We start from the raw sequence: 27,865 nt of genomic DNA, 5'->3' as shown, positions 1-27,865 counted from the left end.
GTAGTGTACTAGTCTAACATTGCAGTGTACTAGTGTACTAGTCTAACATTGTAGTGTACTAGTCTAACATTGTAGTGTACCAGTCTAACAATGTAGTGTACTAGTTTAACAATGTAGTGTACTAGTCTAACATTGTAGTGTACTAGTCTAACATTGTACTAGTCTAACATTGTACTAGTCTAACAATGTAGTGTACCAGTCTAACATTGTAGTGTACTAGTCTAACAATGTAGTGTACTAGTCTAACATTGTAGTGTACTAGTCTAACATTGTACTAGTCTAACAATGTAGTGTACTAGTCTAACAATGTAGTGTACTAGTCTAACATTGTAATGTACTAGTCTAACAATGTAGTGTACTAGTCTAACAATGTAGTGTACTAGTCTAACAATGTAGTGTACTAGTCTAACATTGCAGTGTACTAGTGTACTAGTCTAACATTGTAGTGTACTAGTCTAACATTGTAGTGTACCAGTCTAACAATGTAGTGTACTAGTTTAACAATGTAGTGTACTAGTCTAACATTGTAGTGTGCTAGTCTAACATTGTAGTGTACTAGTCTTACAATGTAGTGTACTAGTCTAACAATGTAGTGTACTAGTCTAACAATGTAGTGTGCTAGTCTAACAATGTAGTGTACTAGTCTAACAATGTAGTGTACTAGTCTAACAATGTAGTGTACTAGTCTAACATAGTAATGTACTAGTCTAACATTGTAGTGTACTAGTCTAACAATGTAGTGTACCAGTCACACAATGTAGTGTACCAGTCACACAATGTAGTGTACTAGTCTAACATTGTAGTGTACTAGTCTAACAATGTAGTGTACTAGTCTAACATTGTAGTGTACTAGTCTAACAATGTAGTGTACTAGTCTAACAATGTAGTGTACTAGTCTAACATAGTAATGTACTAGTCTAACAATGTAGTGTACTAGTCTAACAATGTAGTGTACTAGTAGTCTAACAATGTAGTGTACTAGTCTAACATAGTAATGTACTAGTCTAACATTGTAGTGTACTAGTCTAACAATGTAGTGTACCAGTCACACAATGTAGTGTACCAGTCTAACATTGTAGTGTACTAGTCTAACAATGTAGTGTACTAGTCTAACAATGTAGTGTACTAGTCTAACAATGTAGTGTACTAGTCTTACAATGTAGTGTACTAGTCTAACAACGTAGTGTACTAGTCTAACATTGTAGTGTACTAGTCTAACATTGCAGTGTACTAGTCTAACAATGTAGTGTACTAGTCTAACAATGTAGTGTACTAGTCTAACATTGTAATGTACTAGTCTAGCAATGTAGTGTACTAGTCTAACATTGTAATGTACTAGTCTAACAATGTAGTGTACTAGTCTAACATTGTAGTGTACTAGTCTAACATTGTAATGTACTAGTCTAACAATGTAGTGTACTAGTCTAACAATGTAGTGTACCAGTCTAACATTGTAGTGTACTAGTCTAACATTGTAATGTACTAGTCTAACAATGTAGTGTACTAGTTTAACATTGTAGTGTACTAGTCTCCTGTTTAACAGTATTTTATCAATATCTTTATAAGTTGATAATAATGATTTGGACTATATCACAGCCACCTAGCCATCTGAAAGTGGCTCTCAAATTATTATCATAGTAATTGAGCCTTCAGCTACCCGCAAATGTCTTTTCAACTCCCTGGGGAACGTACAGCCGGAGCTGCCATTTTGATGCTAATGACTAATACACACGACATTTCATGCACTGCCCTGCCATGTACTCAGTCAACTTATCAACTACAAATGTATTATGAGATGTGATGTTGGCTGCTTATAGTTTTGTTATATAAATACAGATACATAAATCCAAGTCACAAATTCATTACACATGTTAAAGATATTGCATAATTCAACATCACATTCTTACTGTGACAGTTTGTAGATTTGTAACCAGACTGGGTCTTTGATTAAATTCTATACATCTGGTACGTCACAGTGCTTCTAATAGTTAAAGTTGGTTATCTATAAGCATAACAATGAGCTGTACAATTTATGTGGAATATTTCTAAAACTACACTTACATGGCCTATTAACCAGCTATTTATAAACAATTTATTAACCAGCCGTTTAAAAACTTAACTGAGAACACTTGAAGACTATGTACTAGTTACAATACCCAGCTGCTAAGTAAGGTGTTTGAGATAACCTTTCCACATCGTTAGATCTCATTCTAGTATTTCATGTGTATAAACTATTTGAAGGGAGGTAACTCTAATAGTGCCTACCTGTCTGTTGAGAGATCCTATGCTGGGACTAAGAGAGACGTTTGCGTCGGATTGAGACGGTACTACCATTGAGACAGGTCGCTGTTGGATGACGTCGGGCTGGTGTACAAGGTAACCTTTTTCTATTACAGGGCTACCCTGAGACGAATCGGCCATTTCAGGATTTTTTTTCCGTTTTAAAGAGGCAGGGTGCATCTCCAGGGCAAGTTCTTGTTGTATTCGCTCTTGTATTCCCGATGAAGAGAAGACGTTACTGTTGACATCCTCGTCATAGCTCTCGTTTAATTCCACTGAAACGTCATAGGCGTAAAACATGAGATGATGAACGCAATAATGGTGAGACGGTCAAAACTCACTTTATACAAAACAGTCAGTCACAAAAACAAACAAACTGTCTCACAATTCACTTGATGCACAAAACAGTCATTGTAAAGAAAACAAATAAAATATTAAAAGATTAAATATAGGTCACAGTGACATGAGTTTTATATTTCAGAGTTGTGCTTCTACAGATGTTACCATGTATAATTCTACATGTAAGAGTTACAGACAATAATCGTTTAGGAGATATTGATGATTGTTTTCCACAAACGCATCGTAATTGTATAAAAAATAATTACCACTTAACATACAAAAATCTCATTTCTCACATAATTTTTAAGGTAGAAGAAAGTTTCATACATTTTTTCACTACACAATATATAATTATATTCAAACGAACAATGTTTTTGTGAGGAAATTTATGAAAGATAGATATTTGCTCAGTAATTTCTGTGACATATGTCTCCAGTTTGATGTGATTAATTTCGGGCTATATTGCAATTTAATTTTAACTATAACATAATAAGTAATCACCGACATCGTTTAATAACAGCTTACACCTTGATAAAGGTGGGGTATATAACTACAAAATACAACAAGAATTTCACATATTTTTGAAAAATTCATTATTAAAAATTTGCTTTCCCAAGCCATGTAGTTTTCAAAGATGTATGAATTAATTGTATCTGGCATTGATTGGTTTTGTCATCCAGATGAGACTCAAACTCATCAGAAACTAACTTGAATTATCTCCCTTCCCTTGGCTGTAGTCCAGTATAAACAGGATGGTAAATATCAACTCGTGTCATATTCCTGTGACAAACTCGTTGATCTTATTATCGACATACTGACATCAGTTTATATTAAAACAACAATTTATTTTTAATATATAAAATTAAAATCGCTTCAAATTTTCAGGAATTTTAAAATGAACACTGAAACTGAACACTTACCTCCAGGTTGGAAATTAGAGTTCTGAACAGTATTGACAGAGTTATGTCCCCTGTCTAGATGTTGGTTATACTCCAGGGTGGAGAGAGGAATACCGTCAAGGTAATTAACATTGTCAAGGATATTCTGTCGGTCTTTGAGGACCTCACGATAATGGTTTGTTTCCTGTGGGTATGATGTTGGGAACACTGGTACGATTTTAGAGGGAATATTTGCGTAATCAGGATTGCGTTCACTATCCGATGCCCTATAGGAATTTTGTGATAATCGACTTCCAGCTTGTTCCCGGAGCATTTCTTGATCTTGAAAACTACGAGCTGAACTACGCGATGAAACACTGTCCTGAAATGATATTGTACTGTCATGGGTGTGTTGTAGTCTTAATGAACCTTGAGAAGAATGAATATCCGAGGTATTCCGTGATGAACCTTGGGAAGACTGGGAATCAGATAATTCACGATTCCGAGATGAATGAGACGTTTGACTGTCGGTTCGTTCATGTTTTATCGCACGTGTTGATGAATGAGATGCCTCACTGTCAGATCGTTCGTGTGGATAGTAATAATTGTCAACATAATCTCCAGGAGCAATCTGAATGCCCGCGGAACTGTAAGTCATAGGTTCCGCGGGATGGCTTTCTGTCATTTGTTGTTCAACATTAAGCCTCTTGTACATGACAGAAGGAGTACCGTTACGCTTAGGTACTCCAACATACGCTGGATTTGTTCGTGGAAATGACCTTGTTTTTGGTTTCAGTGGACTGGGGCTAACATTGCCTTGTTGGTTCACAATATCCTGACTGAATGGTATACACTCGGGTTCTCCGCGGGACGAAGACGCTGACGATAAACCAGGGCTGTAGAGCCGTTCATGCAGGTCGTGCATAAAACTTTCTGGATTCATACCTAAGGGTGGTGTATAAGATTCGGATCTGGTCCCGTACGAGTCTGACTTACTTCCGTAGTCACGCTCCGTAAAGCTACCTTGCCTGCCTGCCCTGTGCGGGTGGCCATGGGTAAGATAAATGTCATCGCGTGCATGGTGGTCTGTGTACCGGTAACTGCTAGAACGACTAGGCGGAGCACTGTGTTCCATCACATTCCTTTGCATGCTCTGGGCGCGGTGTAGGCGTGGAGAGTCCATGCTACGCGGAGACATCTCTGTAGATGAGTCTCGCCGAATAACACCCCCTGAGATTGTTGGACTGGAGGACGAGTAGCCAGCTGTGGTCGACTGAGATGACTGGCTACCTCGTCGACGCACACGGTCACCATTGACTGAACGGTCCTTAAGGCTGTCATGGTGACTAGAGCTACTATGGGAGGAGGTGGAGTCCTGTCTCTGGAATCTCTGCTGTAAAACAAAGAAAATAATCAAATATGGTATGTTAATGTCTTTACAACTCCTAACAAACATGAACTGTGAAAGTATCCAATTCTAGCAATTCTAGAATGGAAAGAAAAATGAAGAAGCTGCTATATTTGGATTTAAAAAAAAAAGGCTGATTTTATCTGTGGTTTGGTTATTTCTATTGACATAGTCATGTATATTTGTATATAATATTGACATATTTACATGTATATCTATATATATGATATGATTGGGTGCCATAGATCGTGATTTCGAGGCCCGGTCAGGTCACGAGTCAAAAAGTTGTCTTCCTTCGTCATTTGTATTACTATGTTATATATCTATTTATTAGCACAATGTATCATATACACTGTGTTGGTGATGCGAAGATATAGATTTGAATTTCCTGTTGTAGTTGTACCGAGTGAAATATATATGATATTGACATATACATGTATATTTATAGTATTGATATAAACATATATATCTATATTGTAACATTGACATAACCTGTATATCTATATCATATTGACGTAAACATGTATATCTCCAGAAAACAGACATTTACCCTGGATGTATGGACAATGTCTTACCATAATTACTCTGACAAACTTCAAAACCTTATTTCTCAAATGATATTTACTAAACATCCAGATGACATTAGCCAATGAAATCACTCAAAACTGTGTCAACCATAAATGATGACCTTGTGTATGGGTCAATGAATTAGCTTGATTTACCTGTGGGAGAACAATCAGCAGGTAAAACCAATCCTGTAGGAGGGTCGGTAAACTTATCAATCTCCAGTACATGTCACACTGGTCACACTCAACTGGGGTGTCCTACAGAGATGGACTCTATAGAGAGGTTCCATACAACACAGGTATTATTTACTACGTTCACACTGAACAGATGTCGAGACAGAAATCCTTAATAGAGAGGTTCCATACAACACAGGTATTATCTAGTATGTCTGTCCACATTGAACAGGTACTGTTGAGACATAAATCCTTTATAGACAGGTTCCATACAACACAGGTATTATCTAGTATGTCTGTCCACATTGAACAGGTACTGTTGAGACAGAAATCCTTTATAGACAGGTTCCATACAACACAGGTATTATCTAGTATGTCTGTCCACACTGAACAGGTACTGTTGAGACAGAAATCCTTAATAGAGAGGTTCCATACAACACAGGTATTATCCAGTATGTCTGTCCACATTGAACAGGTACTGTTGAGACAGAAATCCTTTATAGACAGGTTCCATACAACACAGGTATTATCTAGTATGTCTGTCCACACTGAACAGGTACTGTTGAGACAGAAATCCTTTATAGACAGGTTCTATACAACACAGGTATTATCCAGTATGTCTGTCCACATTGAACAGGTACTGTTGAGACAGAAATCCTTAATAGAGAGGTTCCATACAACACAGGTATTATCTAGTATGTCTGTCCACACTGAACAGGTACTGTCTAGACAGAAATCCTTTACAGAGGTTCCATACAACACAGGTATTATCTAGTATGTCTGTCCACACTGAACAGGTACTGTCTAGACAGAAATCCTTTATAGACAGGTTCCATACAACACATGTATTATCTAGTATGTCTGTCCACACTGAACAGGTACTGTCTAGACAGAAATCCTTTACAGAGAGGTTCCATACAACACAGGTACAGGTACTGTTGAGACAGAAATCCTTTACAGAGAGGTTCCATACAACACAGGTATTATCTAGTATGTCTATCCACATTAAACAGGTGCTGTCTAAGACAGAAATCCTTTATAGAGAGGTTTCATACAACACAAACATAATTGACTGTGTAAGGTTCCATATACAGTGATCCAAACATTTAAGTCTGATCACCACCAGACGCGGGCCTAACTGTATGGTCACATTTTGTATTTGGCAGTCCAACATCAAGACAACAATCAATTCATGTTTAATTTATATTCTCAGTAAGCAACAGTATTGTACCTTATCTGCATTTTTATCAGCAACATTTTCACAGACAAAATTTTCCCCTACTGTGACAGGACACAATAGAGGTAGCTGTGTGACACAGTGATTTATCTGACATAATGCATTTTCGTATCTGTACATCCCATAATACTACCTGTAAGTCACTTTCAAATGACCCCTAATGTAATTCATACCCTGACCTTTCGGTAGCCAAGATTACCCAGTGCAATTATGTGTAATTATTCAGTATAAGCTTTGAATACTGTGTTTAACACTAAATTGTGTATACTTGATGATGTGGCCTGCGCTAGCGATGCAGTTACCACTTCCTGAAGAAGAGAAATATGTCTGATAAATTAACATAGAATCAACAAAAAGAATATCCTGCAGTTTTATCCTGCCTTTCCCGCTTTGTTAGTGTAATAATTTTAAAACAAACTTCAAAATTCACTAAACTTTCAGTATAGTAATGAAGCAGCCTGTATACATTATAGAAAATGTGTAAATATTGATGCACTGAAATTTTTGAAATTTTGCAAAATCACTGATTCTCAAAATTCACTTAAATATGTAATTTTCACCCCCAAATCACTGTTTTCTGAAAGGCAAGAAAAAATGCATACTAGTTTGTAAACCAACTGGAGAAGCAATAAATATCTATGATCAATTTCTCAAAATTGAATATTTTAACCTAAAAATACAGCAAAAAATTAAAATGTATGTCATCTGTCAGGTGTTGAGATTCCCATACTACAATGCAACCATCTTCCATGTTTGGTTAAAATAACATTGATATATTTTGAGAAACTGAGTTAATCACAAAACTTTTAAAGTCAAGATTCCCAGCATCCAGAGTCACTGGACCATAAATTCTGGATGATATTCTGTAAATGAAGGCTGTGTTGAGATGTCTGATGTGATCTAACTAAATATTAAGTTAGATTAAATTTATATTTCTTGAGTAATGGATCTAAATGGAAAACCTTGAAGTGATACCAGAAAAGAAACACCATAGTTTTTAAGTTATAATGTACAAGTTAACACATTATACACCTACATGGTGTTGATCTCAGCTTCCTTTGTTCCTGGTGTGTGCCAGGATGTTACACCAAATTTCATATACAAGTCAACAGTTACAACAGCTGTATATAACAGTTCCCAGTTTTAAGTTACGAAATATAACCACACCATAATTATATTTCGTTACATGTTCTGTATACTAATTTTATTAATGAATCACATTTCAACATCAAGTCGTCAGGAGATTCCCAATTATTACCACCCACCCCCCTCTAGTACCAGAAACTCTCCAATATTTCCTCCACCCATCCCCCTCTAGTACCAGAAACTCTCCAATATTTCCTCCACCCATCCCCCTCTAGTACCAAAAACTCTCCAATATTTCCTCCACCCACCCCCCTCTAGTACCAGAAACTCTCCAATATTTCCTCCACCCACCCCCCTCTAGTACCAGAAACTCTCCAATATTTCCTCCACCCATCCCCCCTCTAGTACCAGAAACTCTCCAATATTTCCTCCACCCATCCCCCTCTAGTACCAGAAACTCTCCAATATTTCTTCCACCCATCCCCCTCTAGTACCAGAAACTCTCCAATATTTCCTCCACCCATCCCCCTCTAGTACCAGAAACTCTCCAATATTTCCTCCACCCATCCCCCCTCTAGTACCAAAAACTCTCCAATATTTCCTCCACCCATCCCCCTCTAGTACCAGAAACTCTCCAATATTTCCCACACCCACCCCCCTCTAGTACCAGAAACTCTCCAATATTTCCTCTACCCATCCCCCTCTAGTACCAGAAACTCTCCAATATTTCCTCCACCCACCCCCCTCTAGTACCAGAAACTCTCCAATATTTCCTCCACCCACCCCCCTCTAGTACCAGAAACTCTCCAATATTTCCTCCACCCATCCCCCCTCTAGTACCAGAAACTCTCCAATATTTCCTCCACCCATCCCCCTCTAGTACCAGAAACTCTCCAATATTTCCTCCACCCAATATTTCCTCCACCCATCCCCCTCTAGTACCAGAAACTCTCCAATATTTCCTCCACCCACCCCCTCTAGTACCAGAAACTATCCAATATTTCCTCCACCCATCCCCCTCTTGTACCAGAAACTCTCCAATATTTCCTCCACCCATCCCCCTCTTGTACCAGAAACTCTCCAATATTTCCTCCACCCATCCCCCTCTAGTACCAGAAACTCTCCAATATTTCCTCCACCCATCCCCCTCTAGTACCAGAAACTCTCCAATATTTCCCAAACCCATCCCCCTCTAGTACCAGAAACTCTCCAATATTTCCCAAACCCATCCCCCTCTAGTACCAGAAACTCTCCAATATTTCCTCCACCCATCCCCCTCTAGTACCAGAAACTCTCCAATATTTCCCACACCCATCCCCCTCTAGTACCAGAAACTCTCCAATATTTCCTCCACCCATCCCCCTCTAGTACCAGAAACTCTCCAATATTTCCTCCACCCATCCCCCTCTAGTACCAGAAACTCTCCAATATTTCCTCCACCCATCCCCCTCTAGTACCAGAAACTCTCCAATATTTCCCAAACCCATCCCCCTCTAGTACCAGAAACTCTCCAATATTTCCTCCACCCATCCCCCTCTAGTACCAGAAACTCTCCAATATTTCCTCCACCCATCCCCCTCTAGTACCAGAAACTCTCCAATAATTCCTCCACCCATCCCCCTCTAGTACCAGAAACTCTCCAATATTTCCCCCACCCATCCCCCTCTAGTACCAGAAACTCTCCAATATTTCCTCCACCCATCCCCCTCTAGTACCAGAAACTCTCCAATATTTCCTCCACCCATCCCCCTCTAGTACCAGAAACTCTCCAATATTTCCCCCACCCATCCCCCTCTAGTACCAGAAACTAAAAATATTTCCTCCAATTTCCTTATAAGAAAAATATCTGATCTTACAAAGATTTTAAAATCTTTACTACAGTATCAGACCCATTTCATGTGCCGTTTTATGAGACTATTTTCACTGTAACCAAAATAATGAATATACAAGAACACAGTAAAGTATAAAGAGAAATTCCCTCCATGCAATTTTCTACAAATCATAACTCATAAATATACAGTACCCTAGTTTTCCAAAGGTAAGCCAGCTTCACAAAGCCCATCCTTCTTCCAGCATTATGACCTTGCTATATACAACACAGAGGAAGTTGGGGTGAAATATCCCCCAATATCCACCACCTCCCCCTCCAGGGATTTCACAGGTATATATAGCACAGCTATTCTCAGCATGTCTAGATAGCAGTTGTGGAGAGATTAAGGAGGAATTTAGATGAATTGAGACTGGGGCCCTGATAGGGACTGTGGTAATGATTAGGTGTTGTATACACACCAGGGGTACGCTTGATTGGATCAGGGTTCATCAATACACTGGGGATTACACTGAAGACAAGTATAGGGAAGAGTAGTGGAGTGGAATGGAGGAGGGAGAAAGAAGGGGAGGGGCAGAAGGGAATAGGAGGGGAAGGAAGTGTGAGGAAGGGAGGGGATAGAAAGGGGAAGGGAGTAAGAGGGGGGAAGGAGTATGAGGAAGGGAGAATTAGATGAATATGAACAAAGATAAAAGAAAAAGAAAAAGCAAGGCAATGGAAGGGAAGGGAAGGGAAGGGAGAGAGGGAGAAGAGGAGATGGACAAGGATAAAGAGTTGTGTTGAAAGTCATCACAGGGAGAAAAAGAGGCATCGCAAGGGGAGTGGCAGGAAGGAAGGAGGGTGATGGAAAGGGATAAAGAATCTTACTGGTGATAGAAGGAGGAAAGGGATGAAGAATCTTACTGGTAATAGAAGTAGGAAAGGGATGAAGAATCTTACTGGTAATAGAAGAAGGAAAGGGATAAAGAATCTTACTGGTAATAGAAGCAGGAAAGGGATAAAGAATCTTACTGGTAATAGAAGAAGGAAAGGGATAAAGAATCTTGCTGGTAATAGAAGCAGGAAAGGGATGAAGAATCTTACTGGTAATAGAAGTAGGAAAGGGATAAAGAACTGCATTAGTATTGGAAAGGATAAACCAGATGAGGAGTGGAGGAAATAGGATTACACATCATTTGATATAGGAGTTATAAAGTGTATGTGAAGACTTGGATGTCTAACATATTCGAGTCATTATCACAGTACAGTACAAATCAGTACTACCCATCACAGTACAGTACAAATCAGTACTACCCATCACAGTACAGTACAAATCAGTACTACCCATCACAGTACAGTACAAATCAGTACTACCCATCACAGTACAGTACAAATCAGTACCTAACACATCAGTATAGCTACTTCCTGTATGCTATTACACTGGTAATGGTCAGAGAGAATGCTGTAGACTACATGTATGTGAAATGATTGGCTAGGATTTCAAAAGTAAACAAATGTCAGTTTTAAACAAACAAAGGAAATGTGATATTTTAAAAGCCTCTGTACGTCAGTCATCACTGGTCCTAGGATGGAAGGTTTAGTTCTTATATCTGACTTGTAGAGATTTCCCTGATGTGTTCAATATTCAGGAAACAGGAAGAATTCTGTGACATACAGATGAAGTTATTCTAGCAATGATCAATAACTCCAAGAAGATCAACTGAACACTTTGATGTGGAAAATGTTGAACAAGCTTGTGATGTATTCTTTTATCATTAAAAACAAATTGTGATACATAACAGACTGAATCCTCAGCCCCTAGTCCCAATCTAATACTGACTGAATCCTCAGCCCCTAGTCCCCCATCTAATACTGTCTGAATCCTCAGCCCCTAATCCCCATCTAATACTGTCTGAATCTACTGACTGGATCCTCAGCCCCTAGTCCCCCATCTAATACTGACTGGATCCTCAGCCCCTAGTCCCCATCTAATACTGACTGAATCCTCAGCCCCTTGTCCCCCATCTAATACTGGCTGAATCCTCAGCCCCTAATCCCCATCTAATACTGTCTGAATCCTCAGCCCCTAGTCCCCCATCTAATACTGGCTGAATCCTCAGCCCCTAGTCCCCATCTAATACTGACTGAATCCTCAGCCCCTAGTCCCCCATCTAATACTGACTGGAACCTCAGCCCCTAGTCCCCATCTAATATTGACTGAATCCTCAGCCCCTAGTCACCATCTAATACTGTCTGGATCCTCAGCCCCTAGTCCCCATCTGATACTGTCTGGATCCTCAGCCCCTAGTCCCCCATCTAATACTGACTGGAACCTCAGCCCCTAGTCCCCATCTAATACTGACTGAATCCTCAGCCCCTAGTCCCCATCTAATACTGTCTGGATCCTCAGCCCCTAGTCCCCATCTAATACTGTCTGGATCCTCAGCCCCTAGTCTCCATCTAATACTGTCTGGATCCTCAGCCCCTAGTCTCCATCTAATACTGACTGAATCCTCAGCCCCTAGTCCCCATCTAATACTGACTGAATCCCCAGCCCCTAGTCCCCCATCTAATACTGACTGAATCCCCAGCCCCTAGTCCCCATCTAATACTGGCTGAATCCTCAGCTCCTAATCCCCATCTAATACTGACTGAATCCCCAGCCCCTAGTCCCCATCTAATACAGACTGAATCCTCAGCCCCTAATCCCTATCTAATACTGTCTGAATCCTCAGCCCTTAGTCTCCATCTAATACTGACTGAATCCTCAGCCTTAGTCTCCATCTAATACTGACTGAATCCCCAGCCCCTAGTCCCCATCTGATACTGACTGAATCCTCAGCCCCTAGTCCCCATCTAATACTGACTGAATCCCCAGTCCCTAGTCCCCATCTAATACTGACTGAATCCTCAGCCCCTAATCTTCCTAAGATCAGCATGCTGTACTGACTGATATGATCAACCGATGACCCCAATCTGACCCCACCCCCAGCAATATATGCCTGTGCATCTTATCAATATCAGTATCAGTGTCTTATGGTGGAGTTGAAGATTTCCATCTCAATCAATACCTGTTCTGATTTGATCTGATACCTAGATAACCAGCCCCTACAGAGCCCATGTATAATCTTTACCTCAAAGGGAGTAAAGAGGTGTGGCCTTATAACAAGACAATTGCCTTTCTACTGAACTTTGTATTTTGTTTTTAAGCCTTCAACATCCTCGAAACAGCCAGGGTCATATGAGGACAGGTGTCAAGGAGACACCAACAGCCTGGGTCATATGAGGACAGGTGTCAAGGAGACACCAACAGCCAGGGTCATATGAGGACAGGTGTCAAGGAGACACCAACAGGGGTTTATTGATAAGATAAATACAGTACAACAGACAGGGGTTTATTGATAGATAAATACGGTACTACAGACAGGGGTTTATTGATAGATAAATACGGTACTACAGACAAGGGTTTATTGATAGATAAATACGGTACTACAGACAGGGGTTTATTGATAGATAAATACGGTACTACAGACAGGGGTTTATTAATAGATAAATACGGTACTACAGACAAGGGTTTATTGATAGATAAATACGGTACTAACTTCAGTTCCTGTTTTCATCATACCATTGTAAATGTTTATAGCTGAGAACATTTTACCAGATTATAGCATTTTATCTCTAGTTTACATGAATGCACCACATCAAAGAAATCACTGAAAAGTACATAGCTATATTTTTTTTTGTGGAAACAAAAACTGCAAGGCCTTCATGTAATGTTAAAAGTAAGAATCTATTGTGTGAACTCGTCTGATATGATGCTTTAACTCTCTGTACATGTTCTTTTTAGTACAAACCATTGAAATTGTTAAATGCCATGATGAAGTAGTTAGTGGTTTAATGTTTGAGCATGAGTTTGTGGCATGTTACTAAACTGGACTTGTATCTTCATCTGTTAAAGTTTTCATGTAACATCAATCTGATATAACATAATATGCATACATGTCAAGCTTATTAGACACCTAACAGCTATATGAGGACCTGGTGTGACCCCATCGAAGGTCAAGTATGGAGATCTGAGGGCCAGGTGTGACCCCATCAAAGGTCAAGTACAGAGATCTGAGGGCCAAGTGTGACCCCAATGATGGTCAAGTATGGAGATCTGAGGACTAGTGTGACTCCAATGATGGTCAAGTACAGAGATCTCAGGGTCAGGTGTGACCCCATCGAAGGTCATGTATGGAGATCTGAGGACATGGTGTGACCCCATCAATGGTCAAGTATGGAGATCTGAGGACATGGTGTGACCCCATCGAAGGTCATGTATGGAGATCTGAGGACATGGTGTGACCCCATCGAAGGTCAAGTATGGAGATCTGAGGGCCAGGTGTGACCCCATCGAAGGTCATGTATGGAGATCTGAGGACATGGTGTGACCCCATCAATGGTCAAGTATGGAGATCTGAGGGCCAGGTGTGACCCCATCGAAGGTCATGTATGGAGATCTGAGGACATGGTGTGACCCCATCGAAGGTCATGTATGGAGATCTGAGGACATGGTGTGACCCCATCAACGGTCAAGTATGGAGATCTGAGGACCTGGTGTGACCCCATCAATGGTCAAGTATGGAGATCTGAGGGCCAGGTGTGACCCCATCGAAGGTCATGTATGGAGATCTGAGGACATGGTGTGACCCCATCGAAGGTCAAGTATGGAGATCTGAGGGCCAGGTGTGACCCCATCGAAGGTCATATATGGAGATCTGAGGACATGGTGTGACCCCATCGAAGGTCATGTATGGAGATCTGAGGACATGGTGTGACCCCATCGAAGGTCATGTATGGAGATCTGAGGGCCTGGTGTAACCCCATCGAAGGTCAAGTATGGAGATCTGAGGGCCAGGTGTGACCCCATCGAAGGTCATGTATGGAGATCTCAAGGCAAGGTGTAACCCCATCGAAGGTCAAGTAATGGAGATCTCAGGGCCTGGTGTGACCTCAGTGAAATGTCATCATTTGTAGACATTACAACTCAAGAGTGGTATATATTGGAATAATTTCTGGATCTGACTGTCAATCAATGAGCCATCAATGGATTACCTATGCTACTATTGTCTGGAAGGGACTATTTAATTATGGATAGGACAAGTGTGGCGCTGAACTAATTAGGCCCAGCGGTCACACTGACCATATGTCACCGCCTACAGACCAATAGCTTACTGATGTTGTAATCATCACTGGAATGCAGCAAGCAGGCATCATGTCGGTCTACATATTATGTGTACATTCCCTTCATTCTGACAAATCAAATCTGGGTATACAATGCTAAGGTAAAGCGAAAACCAAAACAAATACGCACCAAAGTACAAATCCAAAATGCAAACAATTACACATGAAAGTACAAAGTAAGACAAGAATACTAATAGAGAGGCATATTAACAGAAATTTGTGAAGCTTTAACAGGATAACTGGAAGGCCATCAAAGCATTATACCAATGTCATGAAATAGACCCACCCTACTATTAATTAAATTACAGGATCAATAAGATAACTACAGTCTGATTCAGAAGTGTTGGTACATCTAGTAATCCCTCAGTAGTACATTTGACTCAGTGACTCTGTAGTAACATAGACTCAGTGAGTTTAACTTGGTGACTCAGCAGTACCTTTGACTCAGTGACTCGGTAGTAACATAGACTCAGTGAGTTAGCAGTATGTGTGACTCAGTGACTCGGTAGCTACCTTTGACTGAGTGAGTCAGTAGTATGTGTGACTCGGCGACTGTGTAGTACATTTTACTCAGTGAGTCAGCAATACTTTTTACTCACTAGCTAGTACCTGTAACTGTTCATAGCCTCCGGTAAATTAAGTCAATTGAAGCCTCTATTGTCATTTACACAGAAGATGATGTAAATGATACAACTCAGCCTCTGAAGCTTGCTTATTGATCTCATAGCTCACAGGTGTACACTCGTCTGTGGTACTCAATTATACAAATCTACCTACGGTACAGTCATCCCTAATAATACCAGACTGGCTTACAGAACCTCAATAATGACTATACAGTCATGTAATTACAAGTTTAATTCACCAGTTCAAATGGTTTTTTCTCCATAGAAAAAATTAGAATGGGTGATTTTGTGGCTTTGTATAGATTTGTGTTAGTTCTTCAAGTTTGCTTATGTGATATTTTTTTAAAAAGAGAAATTGAAAACAAATAGAAACACTGCTACAGTCAAATGAAGACGTGGGTTTTTTCATTAGCTATAGGGGTATGATTAGGAAAGAGGGGAATCCAAGATATAATGAAAAAAGAGGCTACAGTCTTTATTGAAATTGCTAGTTACAGTTTGGTGACGGCATTGCTGTCCTGGAGATTAACAACCATCAACCCAAATTGTGTAAACCAGACTAATATTGATTAGGTCAATTGTAATCTTTATGTTTGTTAAATATGTTGTTACATAATAACTAAGGGAGGTAATCCAAGTCTGTGTCTCTATTAGTCTCTATTACAAATCAGAGCAGGTGGGCTTTCTAGGTAAGAAAAAACCAGAAATAGAAATTTAACTTTAAACATTTTTTCATTTTTATTCTTTAGCTCACTACCAAACTATTTGGCTTGGGACGCTCAGAAACATACCAGTGCATGCTTTGCCAGACAGGTCAAAGGTCAGCAGCTACTTTCTCTTAGTGCAGTAAAACAAACCACAGAATGATAGATAGAGCTGTACTCTATAGTCAAAGTTCATATCACTTAGCAGGTCTCAAAGTAAGTCTACCCTATACTACAGAGTGGACCAACCCAGATCATATAGATGGGAGATCTTATAGAAGTTACAGAGGGGAAACAGCTATCCATCTGATGAGTTTGTATTGTCCGACAAATTGCAATAAAACAATTACATGCAATATTGAATGCATGAAAAAACAAACTATCTGTCCCATCACTCTCTTAAACAGCCTTACCCCCTCCGAACCCTACACCTAATAGCCCGTATTGTTTCTGGCAGTCAATGAGTGTTTGAAGGGCATAATTATGTAACCAAATTCATCTCTACTGTCTGCCATTTACATACTCACATTGTCACATGTCTGGACATTTTTACAGAGAACAGCAGATTAAATATATCTCCCCAACCCTGGATATAATCACCCCCATGCACATAAAACACATAAATCCCCACTTTTGGGTTTTGGAGTACATTCTCACCCCTCAGGGACCACCCTCCCCCACCCCCACCCCCACCATCCAGATACCCCCCACTCTTTAGTAGAGGGTACATTAATTCTCACCCCTGGGACACTATCACCCCCCCCCCCCCCCCCCCGTTGTCCAAACATCCAACATAACCTAAGAACTTACCTTCCTGGAGACATTTGGACTTGTCTGCGTGGTGTTAGTGGACTTGAGAGATCCGGTCCTCACATGTTTGGTGTGTTCCCTCCGCTTTTGGCAAAAGATGAAAAAGAGGTAGATAAGTGGCAGGGTAGTTATACAGAAAAGGATCGCAAAAATTGTGGCATAGCTACCTATGGACGCATTGCCGCCCATCACAGAAATGTCAGTCAATCTCGGCATCAGTAACCATGGATACCAGCACAACAGAAATTATGATGACATATTGCTTTGGTCTCCCATCCATTGATAATCGTATAGGATGAAAGCAACACAGAATTAGTCATTTGGACAAGCAAGCTTCAACATGTGTATTATATAACTGCCGAGCATGCTAGAGAGGCTAATATTTTGGACACTGAAATCAGATAAGGAAGGTCAAATACTCTAAAAGTCTTGTATAAACTTAGTCAATTTTTCACATTTACATAAAACTCCAGAAATCTGATGGAGATGTCGCAGGAAACAGGATATTAAAATACACCACACATCTCAATGTAAATCCAACGAAAATAGATATCTGTGTTTTGTAAACAGTAAATCCACCAGAATCAAGGTAATATTGTACGGGTAACAAAAATCCAGACAACAGTTACATAATCCGTGGGGCTGCTATCTGGATAAACACATTCACAGTGACCTAATGACGGACCAGGTACTTCAATACAGCGTCATCAGATGTCAACATCCGCAAGTGACTTGTACATTATACAGTCAGCCTCTACAGCTGGTGTCTGAAGATGAGTGTTGATAGACACGATACTTATTACACATCAAATCCACGTTTGTATATTTCCTATCTAATTTTCCGTACAGGAATCATATACAGGTGTATATATATATCATTCATCAACCGGCAATAATTGATCCCACCAGCGGTTTTTGCAGCTTCGTTTACAATGCAATACAATGGCTCTGCAACTTCATTTGTAATGTTCAATACTTATGTCAATATCATGTGTACCGCGTGGTCCAGTGTGTATGGTGTCCGATATTGATCCTGATACCTAGCACTGAGTGGTCATCACCTCCGGCCACAAAAACTGACCCAGACAATCCGGACAGTATATTAAAAATTCCCAATATCTAAACCACAATCTTTCATTTCAAAAATATTGCTGAACATATGATGGATTCCTTTATTACTATAACATATTCACTATAGAGTTCAGGAAAATCCACTCAATAATTTCACTGAGACTGTTTCGAGATATTGAATCCACACCCAAACTGTGTATTTAACTTCCATGAAATGGAAATAAAAAGTATCTCTCCACATCCTGTATCAGAAAACGCACATTGAAGATAAAAGCCTTTGAGGTTGTTTATACTCCAGAGTTACCAGTATGTATACATCTCTACTGAGGGTCATCTACATGTTGTACATGCCACAACATCGAGGGCACCACACTTCAGCCAGAATGACCAAGAACAATACTGTATCAGTAACAGTAGCCTAATCAGGTGCATCAGTCAGCCTCCGTACCACAACAGGGTCAGCCAGACTTACACAACACAAACAGTTATTGAACCTGCCTCCAATATCTATCCCTGATGGCTCTCCCGTCCAAAATAGCTAGCATTTATCTCCATTGCTTTTGATTTCTATCATCGAATTTCTTCTCTCTATTCCAAAATAACTTGTCTATGTCGCTAATTCTTTTCTATCTGTTCACAATAATGATCTGATTCCTACATCCTATATAAAGCACTAGCCTTATCTCAGCCTGTTATTTCTCTTTAGATAACTACACCTGCTCTAATTATTCACTATTTCCCAATTGTTTCCATTACTCTCCTCATTACCATTGTTTCTCAATCTATTCATTTATAACTCCCTGTGTATTTTTGTCTGTGCAAGTCTATCTGTATCCTATTTACTGAATTATCTCCCTTGTTAGAACTCTTTCTTCCAATTTTAATCGTAACGATGGGAAAGAAAGTTTGTGATTCCATAGAATGTTTTATCATGCACACACGTCATTAGACATTCCAGGCAAACAAACAACAAATTCCGTCCAGAGAAATATTGACAAAAAACACAAACTTATTGGCACCGGTTTGATGTGAGGTGTGTGTGAGTCAACAACCGAACAGTATAAATGTTGGGAGATGTCGGCCACTAAAACCTGTGTCAACTTGTGTCAACTTCAGACTTGATATAAAAGTTTTTGTTTAGTTATTCTATGTTTTTGTAAGTGTGTGCTATTTTCACCAATTTAGATTCTTTTCTGTATGTAAAATTCTTTTTCCTGATGTTTCCATCTACATATTTCAAATTTTTCATTTTTTCTGAATTCTTGTTCTGGAGTACAATTCCATTGTGATCATCCTGTCAATGTCATTGTCTGCACAACCATTATACTGCGTATTGTGGACTACATCCGCCTGTCATTCACTGATAAATAACAGCCATTTCCTAACTACATATTATTCATCAACACATCCGTCTGTTTCCTGCGGAGGCCTGGAGTTTGCAGTGTTTTTGTCCGTCTTTTACTCAGATACTATATATCATAAATCTCCAGAAGAAATTGTCATCTGCAGCTCAGTGTCATTTAATATCCTGATGTTGATACGCCTACATAACATGTCCCACAACCTTGTCCAAGGTTCAATATCCTAACACAATGTCCGACGTCCTCACACATGGTCCAACATCCTAACACAATGTCCGACGTCCTCACACATGGTCCAACATCCTCACACAATGTCCGACGTCCTCACACAAGGTCCCACATCATCACACAATGTCCCACTTCATCACACAATGTCCGTCCTCACACAATGTCCAACATCCTCAAACAATGTCCCACATCCTCACGCAATGTCCCACATCATCACACAATGTCCCACATCCTCAAACAATGTCCCATGTCCTCACACAATGTTCCACATCATCACACAATGCCCCTCGTCCTCACACAATGTCCCACATCATCACACAATGTCCCACGTCCTCACACAATGCCCCTCGTCCTCACACAATGTCCCACATCCTCACACAATGTCCCACATCCTCAAACAATGTCCCACATCCTAACACAATGTCTCACGTCCTCACACAATAAGACCAGACATCAGTTGATCACCTATAGCTATGGATGGTTTGACTAATTACACTAAGAGGTGTAACGTTTCAGAGCACTGTAGGCTCCATTGAGCTTTATCAGACATGTGAGAGACCTCCATAGTCTACACCAATGGGTTCAATAATGTCCTTGAGTTTCATTACTAAGTTAAGTAGGCATCATGGATAGGCCATTTCAGCTCTAGGACTTCTGGACCTAACACCTATCTAGCTACTGTACTAAAGAGGCAGTAGCAATACAGCCAAGCCGAGGTGACTTTGATACTAGGGACTAGTGATCAGGTTTCTGTAATAGCTGGATGGCTGAGCGCATTGGAGTAAAGAGTTGTAACAAGCCTATTTCAATGGGTAGGGTCTGTATAAGTATTACATTAGTGTAGTAAAAACACATGTGAATGTATCGTGGAAAATAGCAAAGTGTCACCGCACACATGCTGACCTTTCCTAGTGTATCACCAAGCATATCTCTCTACAACACAGTGTACAGATTTCCTGAAAAACATCTGTAGGGCAAGTCTCCACATCCTGTCATACACAATAAGACTGACATACCTTTTCCATCCTACATCATCACCATATCATATATACGTACATAAAACCAACAAGTCCTCCATCATCATTTTCTAGTTCAAAAATTTCCTTTAAAATCTAAAAAGGCAAAAACAATTTTCCCCAAGAGTTTTCACATTTGGCACACTGGTACTTCAACATAGCCAGGAGACAGGAGATGGTCACAACTTTAATTTTTTTCCTAAAAAATTTATGACACCGACTCTGACATTTGTCTTCAACTTTGAGGGGGCCGTGGTGGCCGTGGTGGCCGAGTGGTTAAGGTGTCCCGACACTTTATCACTAGCCCTCCACCTCTGGGTTTGCGAGTTCGAAACCTACGTGGGGCATTTGCCAGGTACTGACCGTAGGCCGGTGGTTTTTCTCCGGGTACTCCGGCTTTCCTCCACCTCCAAAACCTGGCACGTCCTTAAATGACCCTGGCTGTTAATAGGACGTTAAACAAAAACAAACAAACAAACTTCAACTCTGAAGGATGACCAAATCCAAACTATTTTTTGAACTAAGTCAGGAATATGTTCACTCTCGTAAAGTATTGGGGAACACATCTAACTCAAAAACCTTATTCAATTATCTACACTTTTAAAAATCATCAACGTTTCTTTATGATTAAAGGAATATTCTGCACAAATTGTAAAAGTTCCGGCTTTCCTTACATTTTAAAAACACTTTCTAATGACCTTTAAAACTGCTGTCACCTTCAAAAAATCTGAACCTGAGAGTGACAGACTTGATTATAGATTTTATGCAAGCATTGTGTAAATACACAAGTGTGTATGCTGTTCACTTGTAATTCTGCTGGGATCACAATTTCATTGCTTTTAAAATCTTATTTCCTGCTGATTTGATAATGTACACAAACATTCTATACTGTTCGGCTAATAGGTCGTACACAACGAATTATTTTACTATATGTTGTAACAAGTGACTCCATCCCCTCAATCACTCATTTTAAGTTCAAATGATGTGGAATTTATATCAAATTAAGTTTAAAAGTATTTGCTACCTGACAAATGCTGTTATTGTATAGGTTTAATGTCATATATGAAAGCCAACCAGTACTCGAAAGACAGTAACTCTGATGTTTACAATTGATGAGGGAACCCCTCCTGGGGAATTCCCGCCAATTGCACCTGTAATCATCATACATCATTCTATTTTTAGTAGGAGTGATTATTTTTTATTTTAAATCTTAAAATCTTATACTTTATTCACGTATACAGGCAGTACCTATTCCATATGGCAATAACTTAAGAAAATAGCTAAAAACCTAAGAAACACATTTTCTTCAGGGACTTAATTGACTCCAGGGGAAACGAATGGTCGAGTTCCGGAGCACCTCGCCTACGTCTTTTATAGTGTAGACAAGAACTACACATTATTATATGCCATGCCTGTCCCGCTTTTTCAGAAACATAAGTTTAAGCAAACTCAAAACTTCACAAAAAGTTCAGTATTTTCTCCAAAAACAACGACAATTAAAGTATGGAAACACCCTGTCCACATTATAGACATGTGTAAATAGAGAAACTTTAAAAGTCAAGATACACTGTATGCAGCATCCCTAATTTTCCAGAGTCACTGGACCATAAAATCCGGATGATATTCTGTAAATGAAGGCTGTGTTGAGATACCCACTATGTGATCTAACTATTTATCAAGTTTAGTTGAAGTTGCACTTACACATTTTGAGCAATGGATCTAAATACCAAACTTTAGAGTGAAATGTTGACAAAAACATCCCCATTGGAAAAGCACTACCATAGTTTCGCTTCACTATCGTCACTTGCGAGACAAAAATGTTGTAGGGTCCGATTGTTAACAAACCTGTTATGACCACCTGGACATTTGTAATTGGATCTAGCTAGACTGATGAAGAGTTTCCACAAATGAAACATGTTTGTTTATACAGTGAATCGAGGTGTACACTTTTCATTAGAACATAAGTAGATGCTTTTTGTCCAGTATATCCCTTTACAACAGACCTATAAATAGAACGATGACTTTCCAGAACTACAAAAGTTTCCATCTGCTCGTTAGCAACAGTGCAGGTGAGATGTATTCTATAGTCTGACACCTGCTGGTCTATCGGCTTCTCTAAATCTCATTACCATTTCCGTTACACAATGCCAGACAAACGGTGTGTTTTTATCTCCTGAAATCTGTTAACACCACTCAGTATGAGATAACTAGTTTCTCTAGCATAAAAAAGCGCAATGAGAAGAAATGCTGCTTTCACAACTTCTTTGGGTAAAAAAACAAAAGGTCCAGAGGGCCTGCATTACTCATCTGGATAATGAGTAATCTTGGCAAAATGTTCTTATTTAAGTTGTACTTCAAATGTTTTGCTACTTTTTGAGCTGCCTCTACCAAATCCTGTCAAATTTGCCGTATTTCCCCTATTGGGCTCCCATCTCTCCAGACTCAGGGGAGCCATATCCCTCCTTTGAGACAACAAAGAATTCCCTTGGACCAATAATGCTCCAGACAAAATTTCATCAAAATCCCTTCAATCTTCAGGACTAGTAGCAAATCAAAGGATTTACCACTATTTCCCATATGAGGCCCCAGACCTATGCCCCAGGGGTGCCACGCCTTCCTTTGCCCAATAATGCTCCATACCAATTTTCATCCAAATCCATTCAGGACTAGTAGTGATTTAAGGGAAATGTTGATGGATGGCCACTGTAAGTGCTGTAGAATATGGCAGGATGGTTTGATATTAATGATGATGTAGGTGAGCTGATATATATCTATACAGTGGAACTTCGTTAACTCGAACTCGGATAACTCGAATACCCCGCTTAACTCGAAGTACCTCGCCGGTCCCGGCCGAATTCTCTCTTTATTTTAGTAAAAAAAACTCGGAAAATTCGAATTCGGATAACTCGAAAAACTCGGATAATACGAAGTAAAAATTTGGTCCCAACAATAAAAATCCTACTTGAAATGTTCGAATAACTCGAAGTATAATTTTCGTCGATCGGTGGCAAACGCCGACATTTTTAAGAGCTAAATTCCGTTTGTAATACTGAACATATCGACACTACTTACCTACATGCTATTATAAGTGTTTCATAAATTCATAAAAGAAATTGTCTGTTGAATCTTATATCAACAAGACTTGGTGATAAAAAGTACTGCTTTACTTACATCAGGTAATTTCCCAAGGCGGTCGCCGATATCAGTACACACGATAGTCAACAACCCCGTTCGCTCAAGCGGAACTAATCTCTGACACACCGGTAGATCTACCCGGCTGATGTTTTTACAGGTGTAGAAATGACACAGTCACCGGCGCCTATTAAATCTTTAAACTGCTGAAACAATAGCGTAATTACTGCCGAGGTGTTCAGAGTTCAACTGTAACGGTCAGTGCTGTCTATTAAATCGGATAAAACGCCAACTCAGTTACAGTAACATTTTATACGCACATGCGCAGCCCAACTTCCGGTGCTAATACACATGGAAATGGCGTGGTTATCAATAAAAAGTAAGTAGGCCGATCAAACAGTATTTTATATATGTCCAATAAAAGGTAATGGTTCTGTTACGTTTTGTATGCAATCTGTGTTAAACTTAAACGGTTATTTGTTTTGACATTAATAACTTGTTATTTTGTCGAATTCCGTTTTATCGTTTACCTTTTGCAAACATGACTTGCACATCAGATCGTTATTGAAGTGACTAAGTGAAAGAAACTTTATCGTGACTGTATATCGGCAAAACTACACCAAATTACAAGTGACATAACGAAACATTACATATATATTTACATGTATTGACCAGTCTTCACACTAAACTGATGAGCGACAGAGCGAAGTTATAATGATTATATAATGTTGACAAATATTGACCAAACTTTTCACCAAAAACGATAACTTGCTTAATTCGAACACTCGGATAACTCGAAGTTTTTTCGTGGTCCCGTCGACTTCGAGTTAACGAAGTTCCACTGTATTTGATTTTGTGTAGTACTGACAGGTTGTTGGGTGACTTGTGGGTAAGTGAGATATATGCATTGTATTATCGTGTGACTATTGAAAGAAGCAGTTACTTTGAAGTGGACATTTTCTACGTTACCAGAGTCAGCTAATACTATTTTAAATACTTACTATTTGTTAAATATTTATTTTCTTAATCAATTCCTACATACAATAATGCTTCACTGCCAACATGAAATCGAAAGATGTCATAAAGGAAAACTACTACATCTCAAGATGTCACAATGGATATTGGAGCATATTTCTGAGGATACAATATATAAGATTTACTTGTGAAGATTTCCACTTTTCCTTTCTAGAAGATACAATTTAAAAGAAGCTGTTTCAGTATAAGATAATGATTTGGCAACTGATAAAGTAAATCTGCCCACCCATCTGATAATTTTTCTCTCAGTTGGCAAGGGTGTAATTAAGATGGATCTATTTTAGGGGTAGAGGACTAAAAGCCTGAAAGAAAATTACTACAGCAGAATTTATTAGAGTTTGAATATTCATCAAAAGAAAGTGATCTGTATCAATAAAAACCTGATTAGATCATAAGTATAAGATGTATCATAGTCGTTCTCTAAGAAACATGTCTACACTTTCAATGTAATTCTTCAAAAGGTATTAAAGTAAAAAAATAAATAAACATGGCTTATATACAACACATCTTCTATACAAATCTCTCACATCAAAATTAATATCCAACCAGAATCAGCCATTTCTATATCAACAATAAATATCTACATCATCAATCAATATCTAACATTTCTCTGCCCACCAGTATCGGTTCTCAGTGACAGGTGTTTTACCTTCAAATTAAATGTAAATTCTAACAAAGACTCCATCAGCTATTGTCTGTGTGAAGATATAAACCTGTGACCTAAACCTACATGTAGTGAAGATATAAGCCTGCGTCCTAAACCTACATGTAGTGAAGATATAAACCTGCATCCTAAACCTACATGTAGTGAAGATATAAACCTGCGTCCTAAACCTACATGTAGTGAAGATATAAACCTGCGTCCTAAACCTACATGTAGTGAAGATATAAACCTGTCCTAAACCTACATGTAGTGAAGATATAAACCTGTCCTAAACCTACATGTAGTGAAGATATAAACCTGCGTCCTAAACCTACATGTAGTGAAGATATAAACCTGCGTCCTAAACCTACATGTAGTGAAGATATAAACCAGTGTCCTAAACCTACATGTAGTGAAGATATAAACCTGTCCTAAACCTACATTTAGTGAAGATATAAACCTGCGTCCTAAACCTACATGTAGTGAAAATATAAACCAGTGTCCTAAACCTACATGTAGTGAAGATATAAACCTGCGTCCTAAACCTGCATGTAGTGAACATAAAAACCTGCATCCTAAACCTACATGTAGTGAAAATATAAACCAGCATCCCAAACCTACATGTAGTGAAGATATAAACCTGTCCTAAACCTACTTGTAGTGAAGATATAAACCTGCGTCCTAAACCTACATGTAATGAAGATATAAACCTGCGTCCTAAACCTACATGTAGTGAAGATATAAACCTGCATCCTAAACCTACATGTAGTGAAGATATAAACCTGTCCTAAACCTACATGTAGTGAAGATATAAACCTGCGTCCTAAACCTACATGTAGTGAAGATATAAACCTGCGTCCTAAACCTACATGTAGTGAAGATATAAACCTGCGTCCTAAACCTACATGTAGTGAAGATATAAACCTGTCCTAAACCTACATGTAGTGAAGATATAATCCTGCGTCCTAAACCTACATGTAGTGAAGATATAAACCTGTCCTAAACCTACATGTAGTGAAGATATAAACCTGTCCTAAACCTACATGTAGTGAAGATATAAACCTGCGTCCTAAACCTACATGTAGTGAAGATATAAACCTGCGTCCTAAACCTACATGTAGTGAAGATATAAACCTGTCCTAAACCTACATGTAGTGAAGATATAAACCTGCATCCTAAACCTACATGTAGTGAAGATATAAACCTGTCCTAAACCTACATGTAGTGAAGATATAAACCTGTCCTAAACCTACATGTAGTGAAGATATAAACCTGCGTCCTAAACCTACATGTAGTGAAGATATAAACCTGTCCTAAACCTACATGTAGTGAAGATATAAACCTGCTTCCTAAACCTACATGTAGTGAAGATATAAACCTGTCCTAAACCTACATGTAGTGAAGATATAAACCTGCTTCCTAAACCTACATGTAGTGAAGATATAAACCAGTGTCCTAACCCTACATGTAGTGAAGATATAAACCTGTCCTAAACCTACATGTAGTGAAGATATAAACCTGCTTCCTAAACCTACATGTAGTGAAGATATAAACCAGTGTCCTAACCCTACATGTAGTGAAGATATAAACCAGTGTCCTAAACCTACATGTAGTGAAGATATAAACCTGTGTCCTAAACCTACATGTAGTGAAGATATAAACCTGTGACCTAAACCTACATGTAGTGAAGATATAAACCTGTGTCCTAAACCTACATGTAGTGAAGATGTAAACCTGCGTCCTAAACCTACATGTAGTGAAGATATAAACCTGTGACCTAAACCTACATGTAGTGAAGATATAAACCTGTGTCCTAAACCTACATGTAGTGAAGATGTAAACCTGCGTCCTAAACCTACATGTAGTGAAGATATAAACCTGTCCTAAACCTACATGTAGTGAAGATATAAACCTGTCCTAAACCTACATGTAGTGAAGATATAAACCTGCGTCCTAAACCTACATGTAGTGAAGATATAAACTTGCGTCCTAAACCTACATGTAGTGAAAATATAAACCTGTGTCCTAAACCTACATGTAGTGAAGATATAAACCTGCGTCCTAAACCTACATGTAGTGAAAATATAAACCTGTGTCCTAAACCTACATGTAGTGAAGATATAAACCTGCGTCCTAAACCTACATGTAGTGAAGATATAAACCTGCGTCCTAAACCTACATGTAGTGAAGATATAAACCTGTCCTAAACCTACATGTAGTGAAGATATAAACCTGCGTCCT

The 27,865-nt window shown here is 39.1% G+C and overlaps 1 protein-coding gene across 5 annotated transcripts in view; it reads right to left on the bottom strand.

Moving 5' to 3' along the window:
• Positions 1 to 27,865, bottom strand: part of LOC117335465 (rho GTPase-activating protein 39-like) — a 151,511-nt gene that overhangs the window by 18,161 nt on the left and 105,485 nt on the right. The window contains exons 5-7 of one of the 5 annotated variants that reach the window (XM_033895477.1): positions 17,139 to 17,222; positions 3,540 to 4,890; positions 2,266 to 2,555 (exon numbers count right to left, since the gene is read on the bottom strand). In XM_033895477.1, coding sequence (XP_033751368.1) covers positions 2,266 to 2,555; positions 3,540 to 4,890; positions 17,139 to 17,222 — 1,725 coding nt within the window. Of the gene's footprint in view, positions 1 to 2,265; positions 2,556 to 3,539; positions 4,891 to 17,138; positions 20,548 to 27,865 lie in introns of those variants that run through there. The other 4 variants (XM_033895474.1, XM_033895475.1, XM_033895472.1 and 1 more) reach the window with 4 other exon arrangements.

Source organism: Pecten maximus, chromosome 10 (genome assembly GCF_902652985.1).
Source record: "Pecten maximus chromosome 10, xPecMax1.1, whole genome shotgun sequence".
Taxonomy (NCBI): domain Eukaryota; kingdom Metazoa; phylum Mollusca; class Bivalvia; order Pectinida; family Pectinidae; genus Pecten; species Pecten maximus.
The sequence above is the reverse complement of the archived record's forward strand: the minus strand, read 5'-3'. Positions and strand labels throughout refer to the sequence as shown.